This window comes from Lithobates pipiens, unplaced genomic scaffold (assembly GCF_037356315.1).
Source record: "Lithobates pipiens isolate NorthernLeopardFrog02 unplaced genomic scaffold, aLitPip1_a1.2 Scaffold_18, whole genome shotgun sequence".
NCBI classification, from domain to species: Eukaryota; Metazoa; Chordata; class Amphibia; order Anura; family Ranidae; genus Lithobates; species Lithobates pipiens.
This window is the reverse complement of record NW_027507758.1, coordinates 266,569,097-266,590,623: the sequence shown is the minus strand read 5'-3', so window position 1 is coordinate 266,590,623 and position 21,527 is coordinate 266,569,097. Positions and strand designations below refer to the sequence as shown.

Genomic DNA, 21,527 nt, shown 5'->3' with positions numbered 1-21,527 from the left:
ATTATCTAACAATTTTTCCTTCCACAGTTTCTTTATTTGCACTTTTAATTAGGATTTAGGAAGGGAAGGGGAGAACACATTGAAAAAATGGACTTTACCTGAAGGGCAGGATCCATTTAGGATGCACAGCTAAAATATTTACATTTGAAAAAGTGCACAGATTATTAAGCAAACATACAGTATTTACTTAAGGGCACTAAACTTTCATAGTCTGTGTAACAGGTTTATACATTGTGGGAAAAGCAGCAGGTTGTGACAAATCAGACTCTAGCATATAAGAGTATAAAAGAGCTGGGACTAAAAGCTGTAAGCACTTTACTGCTGATTGGACGACGTTGCATGAGATGTCTAGGTTATTTCTTCTATGGCTTCTCTTGAGTTTTGGAAATGCTGATCCTAACATTTCAGAGCACAATCAAGGTTTTCCACCTAGATGGGATCTTGTTCCAGGCAGCCTGAGTGATTTTAAGATTCAAAATGGCAAAATTGTCATTGATCCCTGGGATTACCTAGAAAGGATGGGGATGTATAAAATATTGCTGAATGCTACCGAGCCGTATTTGGATATGACAAGATCAGGAAACCAAAGGAATATTCTTTGGGGATTACCACTGCAGTTTGGATGGCAGTTCCAGACAGGTAATTTGAGCTTTCTTCATGAGGATAACTTGGGATTAATTTCTGCAGAAATCCACGAAAATGTAATCCTAAATTCCTTACAATGAGTTTACAATATTCACTAGTGTTTAATGTAGGTAAATATTAATTAAATGCTTTCTAAATTTGCATTATACAGGTTGCTTTGTAGAGGTTCAAGGTTTATTTGCAGCAGATTGACGACAGATATTCTTCAGATTCATGATCTGGAGGAAGATGCTATTAAGCATTTGAATTCTAGTGAAAACACAGCCAAGTAACAGTGGAGCAGATTTACTAAAACTGGAGCACAAAGAATCTGGTGCAGCTGTGCAAAGCAACAATCAGCTTATAGATTTTGTTGTCAAAGCTTAACCCCTTCAGCCCTGGGAGGATTTGCCCCCTTCCTGACCAGGCAATTTTTTGCGATACGGCACTGCGTCGCTCCAACTGACAATTGTGCGGTCGTGCGATGTTGTATCAAAACAAAATTTATCTTCTTTTTTCCTCACAAACAGAGCTTTCTTTTGGTGGTATTTGATCACCTTTGCATTTTTTATTGTTTGCACTATGAGCAAAAAAAGAGTGACAATTAAAGTCGAAGCAAACCCATTCATTTACCAGTTTCATTTCCGGCACGTGCCGGAAATGTAACACTCCCATTTGTTGTGCTCTCAACCAAACTGTCAAACCATTCAATGGCTGGTGTCATAACTGATCACATGTGCAGCATCATGGCAGTTGTAGATTAAACAGAGGCAAAGATGGCAGCTTCCTTGGCTGAAAACAATAGCGGGGTTTACTTACACTTTAAAGAAAAACAATATTTTGTACTTTATGCTATAATAAATATCCCCCCAAAAATGTAAAAAAAACTGAATTTCTTCATCAGTTCAGGCCAATATATATTCTTTTACATATTTTTGGTAAATAAGTTGCAATAAGCATATATTGATCAGTTTGTGCAAAAGTTATAGCGTCTACAAAATAGGGGATAGATTTATGGCATTTTTATTATTATTATTATTTTTTTTTTATTTTTTTTTTATCGAGACTGCAACATTACAACGGACACATCAGACACTTTTTTGGAACCAGTGACATTTATACAGCGATCAGAGCTAAAAATAGCCACTGATTGCTGTATAAATGTCACTGGCAGGTAAGTGATTAATACTAGGGGATGATCAAGGGGTTAACTGTGTTCCCTTTGTGTGTTTCTAACTGTGGGGGGAATGTGGCTGACTAGAGGAGGAGAGAGATCGTTGTTCCTACTTAGTAGGAACACACAATCTCTCTCCTCTCCCCTGACAGAATCGGGATTTGTGCATTCACACACACAGATCCTGGTTCTCACTCAGTCACGAGCGATTGCGGATGCCCAGCATTCATCGTGGCCCCCGAGAACATGCATTGGCTCCAAGGACATGCCACGAGCATGCACCTGCTATAGTGTCTTAACAGCTACGACGGCTCGCCCAGGGGAGCCAACCTGCTGCAGTATAACTGCGGCAGCTGCTCTGGAAGCGGTTCATTGAAAAAGCTGAAGATAGAAGCTGATTGGTTACTATGCACGGCTGCTCTAGAGACTCAGCTCCTTGCACAGATAGAAAGGGCTGCAAGGGCTGGGACAGTGATAATAATGGGGGATTTTAACTACTCTGAAATTGACTGGACTAAAAGCACTGCTGGAACAGTTAAAGGGCAGAAATGTATAAACCTTTTACAAAACTGTTTTATGGTACAGTTGATAGACCCCCTAGTAGAAATTATCTTCTGCTGGACCTGTTAATGTCAAACCATGCACAGCTTATTGCCATACCTCCCAACCTCCCTTGATTTGGCGGGACCACCCGCCTGCTGACTAGCAACCAGTGACATCATAGGAGGAGAGAGCAAAAACCCAGCATTCACAGCGGGGAGTATTTAACTTCCTCCTTTTCTACGCCTACTGATTAGCTCCACCCACCTCCTCCCTGTATCGTCCAGCCAGTAGTATGCAGACTTGCACAAAGGGAGAGATGAGTTTTGTAGAAAGGCACGTACAATCAAAAGCACTGACCATGAAAGTTCAGGGTTAAAATCCTCAGTCAACTCTTCCCCAGCAGCCAGGGTTCTGTGCTGAACTGTCAGCACTTCACAGAAGCTTGGAGCTAGCACTGATAAGAGGATGGTTGGCAGATAAGGGTCAGCAGATAAGAGTCAGCAGAAGAAGAAAGGACACTGACAGATGAGATGACACCCTCGGAGGGATGGAAGGATGACAAACCCTTAGATATCAGGGCAGGGTTCATGCTGGGACTTGTAGTCCTACACTTTTAGGGGATGTGACCCCCCAAAAGTGAAGGACTACAGGTCCCAGCATGAACCCCTCAGAACTGAAGATGTGATGCTCCTCCAATTAGTGAAGAACTACAGGTCCCAGCATTAGCACATGGAATCTATGGGGTCACACCCTTAATTCTCAGAGGTCCATGCTGGGATCTGTAGTCCTTCACTTTTGGGGATGTGACCCACCTGACATTGCAGTAAGTGAAGTGTACGTTTTGTACACTTTAAAGCGGAGGTCCACCCTAAAGTGGACCTTCCGCTCATCGGAACCCCCCCCCTCCGGCGCCACAATTGGCACCTTTCAGGGGGGAGGGGGGTGCAGATACCTGTACAGTACAGGTATCTGCACCCACTTCCGGGATAGCTCTCTGCAGGGAGGGGCGTAGATTACGCCCCTTTCCGCAAGTGCCCGCCCCTTTCCGCAAGTGCCCCGCTGCCTGCTGGGAAACACACAGATCCCAGAGGCAGCGGGGACCGTCCTTATTGCGCAGCGAGACTCGTGCATGCGCAGTAGGGAACCGGGAAATGAAGCCGAAAGGCTCCATTTCCTGATTCCCATACCCAAGATGGCGGCGGCAGCACCCGAGAGACGATCTAGAGATCGGCTTCGGGTGCCGACATCGCGGGCGCGCTGGACAGGTAAGTGTCACTATTTTAAAAGTCAGCAGCTGCAGTATTTGTGGCTGCTGGCTTTTTTTTTTTTTTTTTAAACGCGGAGTCCCGGCGGACTCCCGCTTTAAATAAAGCGTTTACAAAAAAAATGGGGAATGTCTGCTGAATCGTGAACCACACTGCCCCCTAGCCAGCAGAGCGGCCAGAATGCTGAATCACTCAGGCTGTGCTATGAAATTTGACTGAACGCCAGTGTGAATTGGCCCTTAGTGTTAACTGTAAGCAACAAGCACATACAGGAAAGATAAAAACATTTAACTTTAAATAAGGCTGGAAGAGAATTTTAGCAAAATTACTGTATGCAAACACACTGCAAAGTATATCCCCATGGGTAATATGTTTAAAAGGCTAAAAATAAAACCTAAAGATAAAAAAACACACAAGGCTTGTGTGGAATTCAGTGCTAAAGACCTGTAAGTTACAACAATGGTGTACAAACACTCTTGAATCTTGTGAATAATATATAAGAGAAACATCAATAGAATGAATGATGCAAATAAAAATGATAAAAGACGGAGAATGGATCTCAAAAAAAATGTTCTGGGTAGTGAACCTCTGTAAGTTGGTCTCTAGTGTGAATGCTGCAGTTGGTGGCGAGGCTGCTTCAGCACGGGCTGGGGACCCAGAGACTGTGAGAGATGAAAGGCAAGAAAGGGAAGAGAAGCCCCAGGCAATTCCTAGTGCAGCATTATTTTAATAAGATTAGCAAAGTTTTGACAGTATACAGTAGATTGCACTCACATAGTGCTCAGTTGGCAAGGGCTAGAAAGAGAAGAGGGTTGGGACTTTATGCAAGGCCTAAGACAATTACGTCAGATTGCCCCCATCCCTGTTTGACAATAAAGAGCGAGGTTGGGAATTTTTATGAAGCATGCAGTTAAGTAGCAAAAAATACTCTATATTTCTTTAGTAATGTTATATTTATTTTGATATTGCACATGTATACACATAAAAGGCACAGATATACATAAAAGGCAGTGATTCATGATTCATTGGCATTAGCGGTTTCTTAACCGCTTGCCGACCAGCCGAAGACGTTATACTGCGGCAGGTCGGCACGATCCCAGGAACCATCATAGCTATACATCGGCTCGTGGGATGGGGATAGCAGGCAGGAGCCTGCTGCACAGTGGGGGTGCTGATGCTCATGGCCGATGGCCACGATGACCGCCAGCCACCAGTGATCGTGAGCAGGAGACACAGAACAGGGACAAGTGTGTGTAAACACACACTTCTCTGTTCTGTTCTAACAGGAGTGACAGATCGTATGTTCCTATTAGCTAGGAACCATGATCCGTCACTTCCTCTAGTCAGTCCCCTTCCCCTGCAGTTAGAATCACCTCCCAGAGAACATAGCTAACCCCTTGATCGCCCACTAGTGTTAACCCCTTCACTGCCAGTGACATTTATACAGTAATCAATGCATTTTTATAGCACTGATCGCTGTATAAATGCCAGTGGTCCCAAAAATGTGTCAAAATTGTCCGATGTGTCCAACATAATGTCACAGTCATGATAAAAATCACAGATTGGTGCACACATGGGTTTTTGTATCAGATTACTAGAAAAACCTATCCAATATCTTAACCCACGGTATTGCAGGGAAAGAAGGAAGGAAAAATCCTGACACATAGTTATATGGATCAGCTTTTGCTAACCAAACATGCATGCTTCCATCCCTATACATATAAAAGAGAAGAGGGTTGAGACTTTGTGTGAAGCCTAAGCCCTTGTACACACGGTCGGACATTCCGACAACCAAATCCATCGGATTTTGTCCGAAACTGGTGTTGCATACACACGGCCGGGCAAAGTTGTCGGAAAATCAGATCGTTCACAACGTGATGACGTTATTTCATTATAGTAGCCAATAGCTTTGGGCTAGAAATTTGATCTGAGCATGCATGGCACTTTGTCCGATCGGAATTCTCTACAAACGATCGGACAAAGTCCGATCAGATCATGTTGTCGAAAATTTTTACAGCCCAGCTCTAAAACGTTGTCGGTCGGATATTCCGACGGAAACAGTCAATGGAGCCCGCACATGGTCGGATTATCCGACAACATGGTCTGATCGGACATTTTCTGGCGGAAAGTCCGACCGTGTGTACAAGGGCTAAAACAATTACATTAAATTGCCTCCATCCCTGTTTGACAATAAAGACTGATGTTGGGACTTTATATGAAGTATATACAGTCCCTGACAAAAGTCTTGTCGCTTCTCTATTTTGTAGAAACTCCTGCTATTAACCTGACTTTTAATTAATCAATTGGTGTTAGAAATAGCTCATATGAAAAGCTAAAGCCCTCCCAAATGATGTTTAACCACTTGCCGACCAGCGCACGACGATGTACGTCGACAGAATGGCACGGGCAGGCAAATGGGCGTACATGTACGTCCCTTTAAATTTGCCGCCCTGCCATCGGGAGCGCGCCGCCGGCGGCGCACTCCCGCGCTGGTCGGGACCCCCGTGAGTCCGGTCGCGGGACCCGCGGACTCGATCGCCACGGGCATCCCCGCGATCGTCTCACGGAGCGGCCAAATTAAGAAATGCCGTTGTAAACAACATTTCTCCATTCTGCCTAGCAACTAGTGACGCTGATCTCTGCTCCATGTGATTGGAGCAGAGATCAGTGTTCACTAAATGAAAGCCCAACCCCCCCACAGTTAGTAACACACCCCTAGGAACACTTAACCCCTACACTGCCACCCACTGGTTAACCCCTTCACTGCCAGTGTCATTTACACAGGAATCACTGCATTTATATAGCAGTGATTACTGTATAAATGACAATGGTCCCAAAAATGTGTCAAAAATGTCCGATGGGTCCCCCACAATGTCACAGTCACAATAAAAATCGCTGATCGCGGCCATTACTAGTAAAAAAATAATAATAAAAAATTATTAATAAAAATGCTATAAAACTATCCCTATTTTGTAAACGCTATAACTTTTGCGCAAACCAATCAATAATCGCTTATTGCGATTTTTTTACCAAAAATATGTAGAAGAATATGTATCGGCCTAAACTGAGGGAAAAAAATGTTTTTTTTTATATATTTTTGGGGGATATTTATTATAACAAAAAGTAAAAAATAATGCGTTTTTTTCAAAATTGTCGCTCTATTTTTGTTTATAGCGCAAAAAATAAAAACCGCAGGGGTGATTAAATACCACCAAAAGAAAGCTCTATTTGTGGTAAAAAAAGGACGTCAATTTTGTTTGGGAGTCACGTCGCACGACCGCGCAATTGTCAGTTAAAGCGATGCAGTGCCGAATCGCAAAAAGTGGTCTGGTCTTTGACCAGCAAAATGGTCCGGTCTGAAAGTGGTTAATGCACTGAAATAAATTAGTTTCACTGAAAAAAGATTTATCATTTAATCAAGTCAGACAGGTCAAATTTTGGCAAGACAAAAGTTTTGTCGCCTATACAGAAATTGAACAACTTTACTGAAAATCCAAAAATATGTCAGCAAATTAAGTAGTGGTGCTGTGAGATCCAAATGTAATATCTTGTATGACTTCCATGAGCTTGAAGGACAGCATACATTTGGCAAGGATTCATACAATTTATTGATGAAGTCATCAGGAATAGCAAAGAAAACAGTCTTGCATGCCTCCCAGAGTTCAGGAATATTCTTTGGTTTCGTCTTCCATGCTTCATCTTTCATCCTACACCACATATGCTCAAAGATGTTCATGTCTGGTGACTGGGCTGGCCAATCCTGGAGCATCTTGATCTTCTTTGCCTTAAGGAACTTTGATGTGGAGATGGAAGTATGTGATGGAGCACCATCCTGCTTTAAAATTTGGCCTTTTTTATGGTTGGCAATATAAGAGGTAGCTAAGATTTCTTGGTATTGTAGACTATTGATGTTGCCTTCCACCCTGCAGATCCCTCGCACACCCCCATACTGGATGTAACCCCAGACCATGATTTTACCTTCACCAAACTTCACTGTTTTCTGGGTAAATCTCGGCTCCATGCGGGTTCCAGTAGGTCTCCTGCAATATTTGCGGTGACTGTGGTGTAATTCAACAGAAGATTCATCTGAAAAATCCACCTTCTGCCACTTTTCCAGAGTCCATCCTTTTAGCAGGCTGTGGTCCTTGGCAAATGCCACACGGTTTTTCAATTGTCTTTTGTTTAGTGCTGGCTTATGGGCACTGATTCGACCATGGAGGCCATTTCGAGACAGAATCCGACAAACTGTTCTGGTTGACACAGGGACTTCAGGTGACCAGGTCTTGTGAAACTCTGCTGCAGTGGAAAATGGGCTGGCCTTGGATTTTCGAGCCAACAAACGGTCCTCTCGAGCAGTTGTCTTGCGGGGTCGGCCTGACCTGGCCTGGTCCAAAACGTCTCCAGTCTCTTCAAATCTTTTTTTTATCCTCTGAACTTGATGCTGAGACACATTGAAGGTGTCTGCCACATCAGCAGTGGATCTGGTCTTCAGCCTCTTGATAATCAACACTTTAGTCTCCGGGTGAATCTTAGGCATGTTTGCAGAGGTCTAGTTGCAGTTGAGAAGGTCTAGTGTACTGGTGTTCTTTTTATATACGCCTGAGACCTAATTGATCCATTATTAGTCACAGGTGAAGCTCATATAACAAGGCGACAACACTTATGTCTTGGCAAAAAATGACTCAATGGGCTTCACCAAGCTGTGAATATTAGAATACTTTTTGTCAGTTTCGTTTTGCACTGAAACATTATTACAAAAGCTGTTGGGATTAAAATGACCCATATCTTGTAACAAAATCTTGATTAGAAATATATTTTAGCGGCACTTCAGGTAAATTTGTACACAAGTGACAAGACTTTTGTCAGGGACTGTAGTTAGGAAGCAAAAAATACACTGTATTTCTTTAGTAATGTTAAATTTATTTTGATATTGCACATGTATACACATAAAAGGCAGTGATTCATGATTCATTATCATTATCGGTTTCTTAATTCATGTTAACATATTACATATTTTGAGATTGATCCAAGTATATTGAAATTACACATGTGGCATAGAGTAAACAGATCTATGTTGTAAGCATCTGAAGCTCAACGCATTTTGTGGCTATGTCACCACTCATCAGGAGAAGATATATAGTAGATGTCTAATGCCATGTACACACGACTGGACTTTCCGGCAGAAAAGGTCAGATGGAATCATTACGTCGGATAGTCAGATCATGTGTGGGATAGTACGATCATTTTTATTAAAAAAATTCAGACGAACTTAGAAATAGAACATGTTTCAAATCTGTCCGACTGACTCAATTCCTATCAGGAAAACCATTTATCTGTATGCTGATCTGACAAACCAAATACGATGCAAGGGCAGCTATTGGCTACTGGCTATTGAACTTCCTTTTCTAGTCCCATCGTACGTCATCAGGTTCAAAACGAATGGACTTTCAAACTGACTTTATTCTGATAAGCCCCCCACCCTCAGACCGCCGACAACCAATGGCCAGGGTTGTCGGGAAGAGGCCCTTGTCCTCATCAACATGGGGACAAGGTGCTTTAAGGCGGGGGGGCCACAGGGCCCCCTTCCCCAAAGCACCCGCCCATGTTAAGGGCACGCGGCCTGGAACGGCTCAGGAGGGGGGGCTCACTTGTCCCCACCCCCTTTGCTGACCGGCCGGGCTGCATGCTCGGATAAGGGTCTCCTATGGACTTTGGGGGGCCCCCGCGCCATTTTTTCCAGTGTAGGGCTTCCCCTTTAAATCCATACCAGGTGACGGGGCTAGCAAGGTGTCAATCTTGCCGATGGAGGTGGCGACTTCACTTCCTTCACTAGTTCTGTCTACCTGAAGTCACGTTAAAAAAATAACGGAATTTTCTCCGTGTGTGGGCAAGTCCATTCATTTGAAAAGTCCGGCAGACTAGCACACAGACGGGCGGACAATCTTGAATCAAAACCTCTTTCTAAATCAGCCGGACTTTTGGGAAGAAAAAGTCAGCCGGAGCCCACATATGGGCGGATTGTCTGGCGGACTCTGGTCCGCCAGACCAAGTGCGCCGGACTCTGGTCCGCCAGACCAAGTCCACCAGACTCTGGTCCGCCAGACCAAGTGCGCCGGACTCTGGTCCGCCAGACCAAGTCCACCAGACTCTGGTCCGCCAGACCAAGTGCGCCGGACTCTGGTCCGCCAGACCAAGTCCACCAGACTCTGGTCCGCCAGACCAAGTCCGCCGGATAATCTGATATTTTGTACGCGGCATAACACATTATCCCCAACACTTTATTAAAGGGTGACAGACAACACATATATATATACACTGAGCAAAATTATAAATGCAACACTTTTGTGTTTGCCCCCTGTTTGTCGTGAGCTGAACTCAAAGATCTATGACTTTTTCTATATACACAAAAGGCCTATTTCTCTCAAATATTGTTCACAAATATGTCTAAATCTGTGTTTGTGAGCACTTTTTCTTTTGCCAAGATAATCCATCCACCTCACAGATGTAGACAGCATGATTATTGCACAGGTGTGCCTTAAGCTGTTCACAATAAAAGGCCACTCTAAAATGTGCAGTTTTACTGTATTGGGGGGTTGGGGGGGTCCGAACATCAGTCAGTATCTGGTGTGACTGCCATTTGCCTCACGCAGTGCAGCACATCTATTTTAAGTTGATCAGGTTGTGGATTGTGGCCTGTGGAATGTTGGTCCACTCCTCTTCAATGGCTGTGCGAAGTTGCTGGATATTGGCAGGAACTGGAACACGCTGTCGTATATACGCCGATCCAGAGCATCCCAAAAGTGCTCAATGGGTGACATGTCCAGTGAGTATGCTGGCCATTCAAGAAACGCGGTGTTTTCAGCTTCCAGGAATTGTATACAGATCCTTGCAACATGGGGCCGTGCATTATCATGCTGCAACATGAGGTGGTGGTCGTGGATGAATGACAAAACAATGGGCCTCAGAATCTCGTTACAGTATATCTGTACATTCAAAATGCCATCAATAAAATGCACCTATGTTCGTTGTCCATAGCATACGCTGCCCATACCATAACCCCATCGCCACCATGGGCCACTTGATCCACAACATTGACATCAGCAAACCACTCACCCACACACAATGCCATACATGCTGCCTGCCGTCTGTCCTGTACAGTGAAAATCTGATTCATCCATGAAGAGAACATCTCTACAAAGTGGCAGACTCCATCGAATGTGAGCATTTTCCCACTCAAGTCCGTTACGACAACGAACTGCAGTCAGGTCGAGACCCTGATGAGGATGATGAGCATGCAGATGAGCTTTCCTGAGATGGTTTCTGACAGTCTGTGCAGTTCTTTGGTTATGCAAATTGATTTTTGCAGCAGCTATCTGGGTGGCTGGTCACAGATGATCTTGGAGGTGAAGATGCTGGATGTGGAGGTCCTGGGCTGGTGTGGTTACATTTGGTCTGTGGATGTGAAGCTGGTTGGATGTACTGCCAAATTCTCTGAAACACCTTTGGAGATTACTTATGTAAAGAAATGAACATTCAATTCAAGGGCAACAGCTCTGGTGGACATTCCTGCAGTCAGCATGCCATTTGCACACTCCCTCAAAACTTGTGACATCTGTGGCATTGTGCTGTGTGATAAAACTACACATTTTAGAGTGGACTTTTATTGTGGCCAGCCTAAGGCACACCTGTGCAATATTCTTGCTGTCTAATCAGCATCTTGATATGCCTGTGAAGTGGATGGATTATCTCGGCAAAGGAGAAGTGCTCACTAACACATATTTAGACAGATTTGTGAACAATATTTGAGAGAAATAGGCCTTTTGTGCAAATGGAAAAAGTCATAAATCTTTGAGTTCAGCTTATGACAAATAGGGGCAAACACAAAACTATTGTGTTTATAATTTTTCTCAGTATATATATATATATATATATATATATATATATATATATATATAGCCATAACCCTTGGCAGGGTGGCATTAACTTTTGGGCTTACCGGTTACCTCCGATTGGCTGGTCCTTCCACATCTAGGGGTTCCCAGAGTTAGTACACTTTGGACACCGTAAAAGTCCTTTAGAAAGGGTTTTTGTTTGCAGGGATAACATTCAACAACACAGTCTCATATGGGAACAGAGGGCAAGGGTGAAGAAACTCTGGCACCTTGAACTGCTACTATCAGAAAGTCTCTAGTACCATCCAAAGAGTAGCCACTCGCAGCTGGCCGCTTCAAGGCTGAACAAATCTCTAGCCAGAGATTATGGCAGTCAGCACTTTTTTTGACGCCCTGACAGCGCAGCGCCTCAGTGTGAAAGCACTCGGGCTTTCACATTGGGATTGCAGATGAGGCTTCTTTCAGGCGAGTCCTGATCTCAATCTGATAGAACACCTTTGGGATGAATTAGAGAGGAGACTGCGAGCTAGGCTTTCTCGTCCATATCAGTGCCTGATCTCACAAATGCGCTTCTGGAAGAATGGTCAAACATTCCTTTAGACACACTCCTAAACCTTGTGGACAGCCTTCCCAGAAGAGTTGAAGCCATTATAGCCCAGTTTGGCTGGGCTGTGTTAGAGTTCTGTCTGGTCATGTGTACAGTTAGGTGCACATGACAGGCTCAGAACCAGGCCTGGTTGGACGTTTTGAATATCAGCTTCCCCGGAACCAATCAGTGGGTGCGCCTGCTGAGGAGTCTGGGGAAGGGCACTTAAGATGTTGAAGTCACATGTTCTAGCTTCGTTCGTGAGGCCTTAGGGGTCTGTTCCTGACTCAGGACCGGGGTAACCCCGCGAGGGGTCCCAGTCACGGGAGCGTTCGTCGCTCTGCAACATGTTTCAGTTGGCTAACCCCAATAGACCCAATAGACCCACCTGGTCTGGGGTAGGGATCCGTCTGTTCCCGAGTCTCGGAACCAGCTGGTCCAAAGGCGCAGTAACTGAGGGAGGATTCAAGACATCCGGGTGTGCTCTCGGCTTGGAGGGGCACCGCAGCTTGTGTAAGTGACCGGGGGAGGACTCTTCGGAGGAGGGCCAACAAGCTGGCATCCTGAGAAGTGCCTGTTTGCTGAGAAGGACACTGACAAATTCATGCTTTTTACAGTACTGTCAAGGAGACAGAGAACATTCCAGGTACTGAGGAAAAAGGTCCCCGTTCACTTCTGTTACCAGTTACTCAAGGTCAAGGATTTCACAAGTTCTGGATAAAGGAATTGTCAAAGACCTGTCATTTTTAACAATTTTTGTCACTTTTTTGGTGAAATGGTAGGGGTAGTTTTGTACCCCCTTACCATTTCACACGGGGGGAGGCCGGGATCTGGGGGTCCCCTTGTTAAAGGTGGCTTCCAGATTCCGATAAGCCCCCTGCCCGCAGACCCTCACAACCACCGGCCAGGGTTGTGGGGATGAGGCCCTTGTCCTCATCAACATGGGGACAAGGTGCTTTGAGGGGCTACCTCAAAGCACCCTCCCAATGTTAAGGGCATGTGGCCTGGTACAGTTCAGGAGGGGGGGGCCGCTCTCTCATCCCCACCTATTTTCCTGCGGCCTGCCAGGTTGCGTACTCGGATAAGGGCCTGGTATGGAATTTCGGGGGACCCCCACGCATTTTTTTTCTTAATTTTTTTTTTTCTTAATGCTAATGCTAATGACCTGTGTGCAATGCAAATAGCCTTAAAAAAAAAAAAACCCATAGAAGATGTATAACATTAGAATCCTACTATAGCTTGTAGTCAAAATATTTGACCAGGAATGTATGATTGCAGCTCCGTCGAACCTTCTTTAAACATTCGACAGACTCCATAAGCCTTCAATGACAGATTTGACCGTAATTCATTTGGATTTTCAGACTAATGCAATTTTTTAACGAAAAACAAAATAAATAAAAACGAATTTCGGGAGTAACTAAATAAATTTATTTTTTGGACGAAAACGAAATTCCGATACAAAATATTTCAGTCTGCACATGTCTAATATAAACACACACACACATATATATAAATGCACATATATACACACACATAAACACATGCACACACACATAGACACATACACACACACACATAGACACATACACACACACACATACATATAAATACCTGCACATACACATAAATGCACATGCACACACACATATACATACAGTGGTGTGAAAAAGTGTTTGCCCCCTTCCTCATTTCCTGTTCCTTTGCATGTTTGTCACACTTAAGTGTTTTGGAACATCAAACCAATTTAAACAATAGTCAAGGACAACACAAGTTAACACAAAATGCAATTTGTAAATGAAGGTGTTTATTATTAAAGGTGAAAAAAAATCCAAACCATCATGGCCCTGTGTGAAAAAGTGATTGCCCCCCTTGTTAAAACATACTATAACTGTGGTTGTCCACACCTGAGTTCAATTTCTCTAGCCACACCCAGGCCTGATAATTGCCACACCTGTTCACAATCAAGGCATCACTTAAATAGGAGCTGCTTGACACAGTAAGGTCCACCAGAAGATCCTTAAAAGCTACACATCATGCCGAGACCCAAAGAAATTCAGGAACAATTGAGAAAGAAAGTAATTGAGATCTATCAGTCTGGAAAGGGTTATAAAGCCATTTTCAAAGCTTTGGGAATCCAGCGAACCACAGTGAGAGCCATTATCCACAAATGGCGAAGACATGGAACAGTGGTGAACCTTCCCAGGAGTGGCCGGCCGCCCAAAATTACCCCAAGAGCGCAGCGACGACTCATCCAAGAGGTCACAAAAGACCCCACAACAACGTCCAAGGAACTGCAGGCCTCACTTGCCTCAGTTAAGGTCAGCGTTCATGCCTCCACCATCAGGAAAAGACTGGGCAAAAATGGCCTGCATGGCAGAGTTCCAAGGAGAAAACCATTGCTGAGCAAAAAGAACATCAAAGCTCGTCTCAATTTCTCCACAACACATCTTGATGATCCCCAAGACTTTTGGGACAACATTCTGTGGACCGATGAGACAAAAGTGGAACTCTTTGGAAGGTGTGTGTCCAAGTATATCTGGCATAGAAGGAACACTGCATTTCATAAAAAGAACATTATACCAACAGTAAAATATGGTGGTGGTAGTGTGATGGTCTGGGGCTGTTTTGCTGCTTGAGGACCTGGAAGACTTGCCGTGATAAAAGGAACTATGAATTCTGCTGTCTACCAAGAGATCCTGAAGGAGAATGTCCGACCATCTGTTCGTGTACTCAAGCTGAAACGAACTTGGGTTCTGCAGCAGGACAATGATCCTAAACACACCAGCAAGTCCACCACCGAATGGCTGAAGAAAAACAAAATGAAGACTTTGGAGTGGCCTAGCCAAAGTCCTGACCTGAATCCTATTGAGATGTTGTGGTATGACCTTAAAAAGGCCGTTCATGCTCGAAAATCCTCTAATGTAACTGAATTAGGACAATTCTGCAAAGATGAGTGTGCCAAAATTCCTCCAGGACGCTGTAAAAGCCTCATTGCACGTTATCGCAAACGCTTGGTTGCAGTTGTTGCTGCTAAGGGTGGCCCAACCAGTTATTAGGTTTAGGGGGCAATCACTTTTTCACACAGGGCCATGATGGTTTGGATTTTTTTTCACCTTTAATAATAAACACCTTCATTTACAAATTGCATTTTGTGTTTACTTGTGTTGTCCTTGACTATTGTTTAAATTGGTTTGATGTTCCGAAACACTTAAGTGTGACAAACATGCAAAGGAACAGGAAATGAGGAAGGGGGCAAACACTTTTTCACACCACTGTACATACACACACACACACACACACACACACACACCCACATACATACATACACTTATGAACATACATGGGCGGCACAGTGGTGTAGTGGTTAGCACTCTCACATAGCAGTAAGAAGGGTTGCTGGTTCAAATCCCAACCACGACACTACCTGCCTGGAGTTTGCATGTTCTCCCTGTGCCTGCGTGGGTTTCCTCCGGGTACTCTGGTTTACTCCCACAATCCAAAGACATGCAGGTAGGGTAGGTTAATTGGCTTCTGTCCAAAATTTGCCTTAGTATATGAATGGGGACCTTGGATTGTGGGCTCCTTGAGGGTAGGGACCAATGTGAGTGTGCAGTGTGCAGTGTACAGGGATAGGGACAATTATAGACACTCACTCAGGATGGACTGGTGTCTTTATTCAACCTTACTAACTATGAAACATACAACAGCCTTTTAAAAATCAGCAGTCCTTTACCTTAGCTCGTTCTGCCAGGTACTGCACTGTAGGGGGGACAAATAGCACAGCATACACTGTGCTTTCACTTTAAGTGTAATCAGTGTGACAAGCTCCCCGCAGTGCAGATTGACAGTACAGCTGGGGATCAGGAGCTCAATGTCAGCTGACCTTGCCATTCCTCCCATCTGGGCATAGAGGGGGCCCCCAACTTCTGTGACCCCTTTACGTCTGCCACTGGCTGAACCTAATTACTAATTGCATGTCTAATAATGACTTTATTTTGTTTTTAATTTTGTATGCATACTGTTATCCTTTAAAAATATATTAATATCACTGATTAATTGGAAATAATTTAAAATAGAATCTGTCAAAAATTAAAATGTCTGTTTGATAAGGCTTTAATGGGAGTTCTTATTTCCTAGTGCGAAGTACACTAGTTCTACAGAACTGGAAAAGGCACCTAAGAACGGCCATCTTTTTTTTGTTTAGATCAGCCAGCAAGCTGATTAAAAAAACAAAACCACAAAAACAATGGATTCCCCCATCCAAGCGAGGTGGAGGAGGAATCCCTCCCTCAATGTCCACCTCGATCCACCTACAGTATGGCCAGCTTAAGTGAGAGAATGGCTGCTTTCATCACAACCTAATTACACAGGTGTTTTCATTTGTAACATGTAATTTAATAGAAATATTTTCTTTAAAAAAATATAACACCCAATTCTCGTCTTTCTCTGGCTAGAATACTTTCTTACTGAGTTTTCAGAACAGCCATTGACCATTGCAGCCAGTAAAGTCAGGTTGCAATCAAAACTCCTGCTCTCCTTATTTTTTCTGGATTGTTTGCTTATTCAGTTACATTTGGTTGCTTATGGCACACTAACGTTTAGTCCCTGTTCACTCCTGAGCAATTTTCTGCTTAAAGCTTGTAGCTCTAAAATGTGCAGCAAGCCAAATCACATTCATTTAAATGGCCCCTGTTCACATCTGAGTGTTCTGTCGCCTGAAGCAAAACGCCTTTAGCTCAAAAAGTACATGAGCTTCTTTTTGGCAGATTACAAGTATTTTTGGCCCTATAGACTTCAATAGAAACACCTGACTTGAGTGTTTTATTAGTGTTTTGTCATGCCTTTTCTGATCAAACAGCAGCTCTTCACCCCTAATTTCCTCCCCTCTCCTCCCCCCTAGTGCTTTCTATTGGATAAACAAAAACACCCGAAGCTGTAAAACGCTTGTAATATGCTTCTAAAACACTAGTAATACACTTCTAAAAATGCCAGTAAATTTGCTGTGCTCAGGTGTGAATACAGCCTAATGCCGCATACAAACGATCAAACCATCCGGTGGAAAAGTCCGGCGGACTTTTGTTACCCAAAAGTCCGGCGGACTAAGAAAGTAGTTTTGCACCAAAATATGTCCGCCAGACTCGCTGTCCGGCAGACAATACAGCCTTGTTTGTGCTAGTCCGCCGAACTTTTGAAATGAAAGTCCGCTCAATGGCAAAAAGACCCCCGAAGATGGAAGAAGACCCCCGGAGCTGTGCAATAAACCCTTGTGTGTTGTGTTTAAAAAAAAAAAAAATTCACAGGTGAATGGGTAGGGGTACATTGCACCCCATACTCATTCACATAGGGTGGGGGGCCGGTATCCGGAGACCCCTTATTAAAGGGGGCTCCCGGATTCCGATAAGCCCCCCGTAGACCCCGACAACCAATGGCCAGGGTTGTCAGGAAGAGGCCCTTTTCCTCATCAACATGGGGACAAGATGCTTTGGGGTGGGGGGCCGCGCGGCCCCTCTTCCCCAAAGCACCCCCCATGTTGAGGGCACACGGCCTGGTACGGCTCAGGAGGGGGGGTGCTCGCTCATCCCCACCCCCTTTCCTGACCGGCTGGGTTGCGTGCTCGGATAAGGGTCTGATATGGACCTAGGGGGGACTCCCACGCCGTTTTTTCGGCATAGGGCTTCCCCTTTAACTCCATACCAGGTGACGGGGCCAGCGGCGCTTCCTTCGCTGGTCCCGGCTAGCTGGAGCCGTGCTCAAAATGAACAGACTTTCCTCCGTATGTGTGGGCAAGTCCGTTCATTTCAAAAGTACGGCGGATAATTCGGTGGACTAAGTCACGTGTGTGGGCAGGTCCGCTCATTCGGACAGTCCGGCGGACTTTACGGCGGTTTGTCCGACAGACTAAGTCCGCCGGATAGTCTGATCGTGTGTACGCGGCATTAGGTTGACCTCCAGTGAATGAGACACAAGATACTAAACAATACTAACTGATAGATTTAAATATTTTTGCAGTTGTAATTGACTGTTTTGTTTTTTTAATCAAACCTAGGACGGTTAATAGCTGACTCTGGGGCAACCAGTGGATCAAACACTGAGGAGGACCAGACATTAATCTCTGGGAGAAGTTGGTGGGCTTGTAAGTATACCTGTATATGCTTTTCTACCTCAAACATAAATAAGCTATCAGATATAGCATAACTTAAGTAAAAGGTTTTGGAATACTTGTATTTTAATTTGTAAAACATTTTTATTAAACAAAGATTTAAAAGACCAATAACTAATTTCTGTATAAAATGAAGGATGAATGTGGTCATATGGTTAAGAGTACAGATTTCAAAGGAAGTCAACTTTGTTAAAAGAGGGTCATAAATTACTTTTCAAAATGTCCTTCGCTTCAGTTAATTATATGACAAATAATGGAGATCGGTGCAGAATTAGTGTAACCTGCTTAAATATTCAAATTCTGCATCCAAAATCTTATTCTTGTCTATGCAATTGAGCCACTTTGCAGTTCAGGGTGGTCAACTTATTAGAAGTCTACAATTTTCAAATGTGCATGCTCAATTAATGAAAATATTTTATCTGTGGGATGTGATGATTGTGGCAGGTCATGGCATGAAGGTAAATATGTACCAAGGATGAGAAAAGGTGGGTTACTTTAGGTCAGCAGGGGTATGCAGAAGGGATGTGTGCATCCTTTAACCTAAATCTATCCTTATACTCATTGGCATAGCTATAGGGGTCACAGGGGGTGCCATTGTGACCCAGGCCCATGCTCCAGGTGGCCCTTGTGGCCTCCATCTTTTACACCTAGACAGGAGGGGCAACATATAATAGAAGCAATCCCCTCCAATTTCTTAATGCAGCTGCTGAAAGCCTGCTTCCCCTCCTATCCCTCCTGCCTGCATTCAGCAGCTGTAGGGGGAAAACAGAAGGGATTGGCTCATGTATACGTCATCCCTCCTGTCTGATTTATTCATCTCTGCTGGCCAGGGTAAAAAAATTGGAGAGGTATTTGTAGATCTCGTGGAGCAAAAAGCCTAGAATCGTTTAGCACTAGAACCAGCCAAAGTTTTGCAGTTCTTACTACTGGGGATGGAAAAGAGCCTAGGTTGAAATGCATTAAAAGTTTAAATTTCAGCCTTGTCTGCACAAGGATTCAATGGGCCCTTAACCCTGAGTGATGCAATTTCTAATGGCTTGGATGAAATTAAGACCTCCCAGACCACAAGTGGAACTTGCATATGGTCCATGAAGCTCTATCAAAGCCTCTCTTTTATTGTACAGAATTGGTTACATTCTGCAATCTAAAGACCATAGTTCTAGTTGCCATCAGCTCTGAAATATTGTGTCAGAGCTGTAGGTTTTTGTACATGGGGTGCCTTTCCTAATGTTCTACCCTGACAGAGCAGTCTTAAAACCTTCAGGTGCCTTTATCCCTAAGGTGTATTCCTCCTTCCACGGGAAGTCAATTTGCCATCTTTCTTTGTTAAACGGATAACCACATCCCCTGGATGGTGGCCTGACTCTGAAGGCCTACTTGGTAGCCACTTCTTCATTCAGGAAAGCTGAAATCTGTGCTTGGTCCTGCATACCTTAAAGTGGATGTAAACCCTCTCCTATACCCAGTGAAGTGAACAGCCTCAAATGATATACAGAGATGAATCAAATCCTCCTACATAAGTTTTACATGTATATCTGCTGTTTTTGGCTTTATATACTGTTTAGAAAGTGCATGTCCTGTTATAATGTTCTCTTCCTGATTCACCTGTGGGTGTGAATTCTTGCCATACTCTGTGAGACAGCTGATTGGAGGAAAGGCACCCCCCCCCACACACACACACGTAGGCAGAGACTTGCAGAGCTGTGCTGTGAATAGACCAGCTCTCTGCTAATCTATTTATAGCACCTACCCTGACACAAAATTCAGGCTGGTTTTATCACAGTTGACAGAGAACTTGTCAGAAGTTATGATGCTGATAACAGAAGAAAGGAGCAGGAGAAAGATAAGAAAACACTGCAGATATATGTGTCCAGCTCAAATTTCATGAATTGGGTTTATATCCACTTTAAGGCAGAAACAGTCAGCATCAACACATACAATCACCCCCTGGATTGTTAGGACAATTAAAAGGGTTTACTCTTCACAAGACCTTCTTGTTTCCTGGAAGACTTAAGAGCACATACAACCAGGGCAGTGCCAACTCTGTAGATGCAGTGCTGAGTGTCTATTGAGGCTATTTACAAGTCAGCAATATGGTCCTCCCAGAATGCCTTCATTATGCTTTATTAGGCTTTATTGAAATGAGCTCAACTCACTACAGTAAAATTTGGAAGATGTCTTGTGCAGGTGCATACCTACGCTACTGATCAATACACAATTTTTCTTGCTCTCTCCAGTATGGTGAGTTAGTTCCCTTTGTATGCTGCCATGATGCACCAGGAAAGTAGAACATTGAATACTCACCTTTCGGTAAGTTTTTCTGCTTTCCTGTTGCATATTCATGGCAGCATACAGATTCCGGCCCACTTGGTGAGAGATACAGAAAATGCTGCGAGCTGGGTCTGGGTCTGTCTTTGATTTGTAGTTAACCAGTCCTAACAGGTTGCAGGGTCAGAGCCACAACACATTGTTTGCTGCCATCAGGATGTACCAGAAAATAAATTACAGAAAGATGAGCATACAATTTTCAGTTTTTTTAATTTTATCACTGATAGGGTCTCTCCTTTCTGGACCCAGACAGTTTTTTTCCTCGGTTTCAGAATAAATTATGCAGTAACAGCGTCAGGACCAGGATCTGAACCTATGACATCTGCTGTGTCTGGCAGAAGATCTTCCTACTGAGCAACCTGAAATGCTGGACAGCTTCTTGCCCAATACCTTGGACAAATGTACTTTCTATCTTGTTTTTTGTGAACCTTGAACTTCTTGCTCCTCCCATGAACTTCCTATCTAAACCTTGTCTTTGCACTTCCCATTTGCCAGATTATTGACCTCCTCTCCAGCCAATATTTTGCTCTTTTCATAGTTGCATAGTTACATAGTAGGTGAGGTTGAAAAAAGACACAAGTCCATCAAGTATGTGTGTGTGATTATATGTCAGTATTACATTGTATATCCCTGTATGTTGCGGTCGTTCAGGTACTTATCTAATAGTTTTTTGAAACTATCGATGCTGCCTGCTAAAACCACCAGGCAATTCTACATCCATGCCACTCTTACAGTAAAGAACCCTCTACGCAGTTTAAGGTTAAACCTCTTTTCTTCTAATTTTAATGAGTGGCCACGTGTCTTATTAAACTTCCTTCTGCAAAAAAGTTTTATCCCTATTGTGGGGTCACCAGTATGGTATTTGAAATCATATCCCCTCTCAAGTGTCTCTTCTCCAGAGAGAATAAGTTAAGTGCTTGCAACCTTTTTTCATGACTAATATCCTCCAGACCCT

General features: G+C 43.8%; 1 protein-coding gene across 1 annotated transcript in view; it reads left to right on the top strand.

The window, feature by feature from the left end:
* Nucleotides 1-258: 258 nt before the first annotated feature.
* Nucleotides 259-21,527, top strand: part of CUNH6orf58 (chromosome unknown C6orf58 homolog) — a 93,414-nt gene continuing 72,145 nt past the window's right edge. Inside the window, exons 1-2 of the mRNA XM_077486926.1 lie at nt 259-639; nt 18,131-18,217. Coding sequence (XP_077343052.1) covers nt 345-639; nt 18,131-18,217 — 382 coding nt within the window. The 5' untranslated portion in view covers nt 259-344. The remainder of the gene's footprint in view (nt 640-18,130; nt 18,218-21,527) is intronic.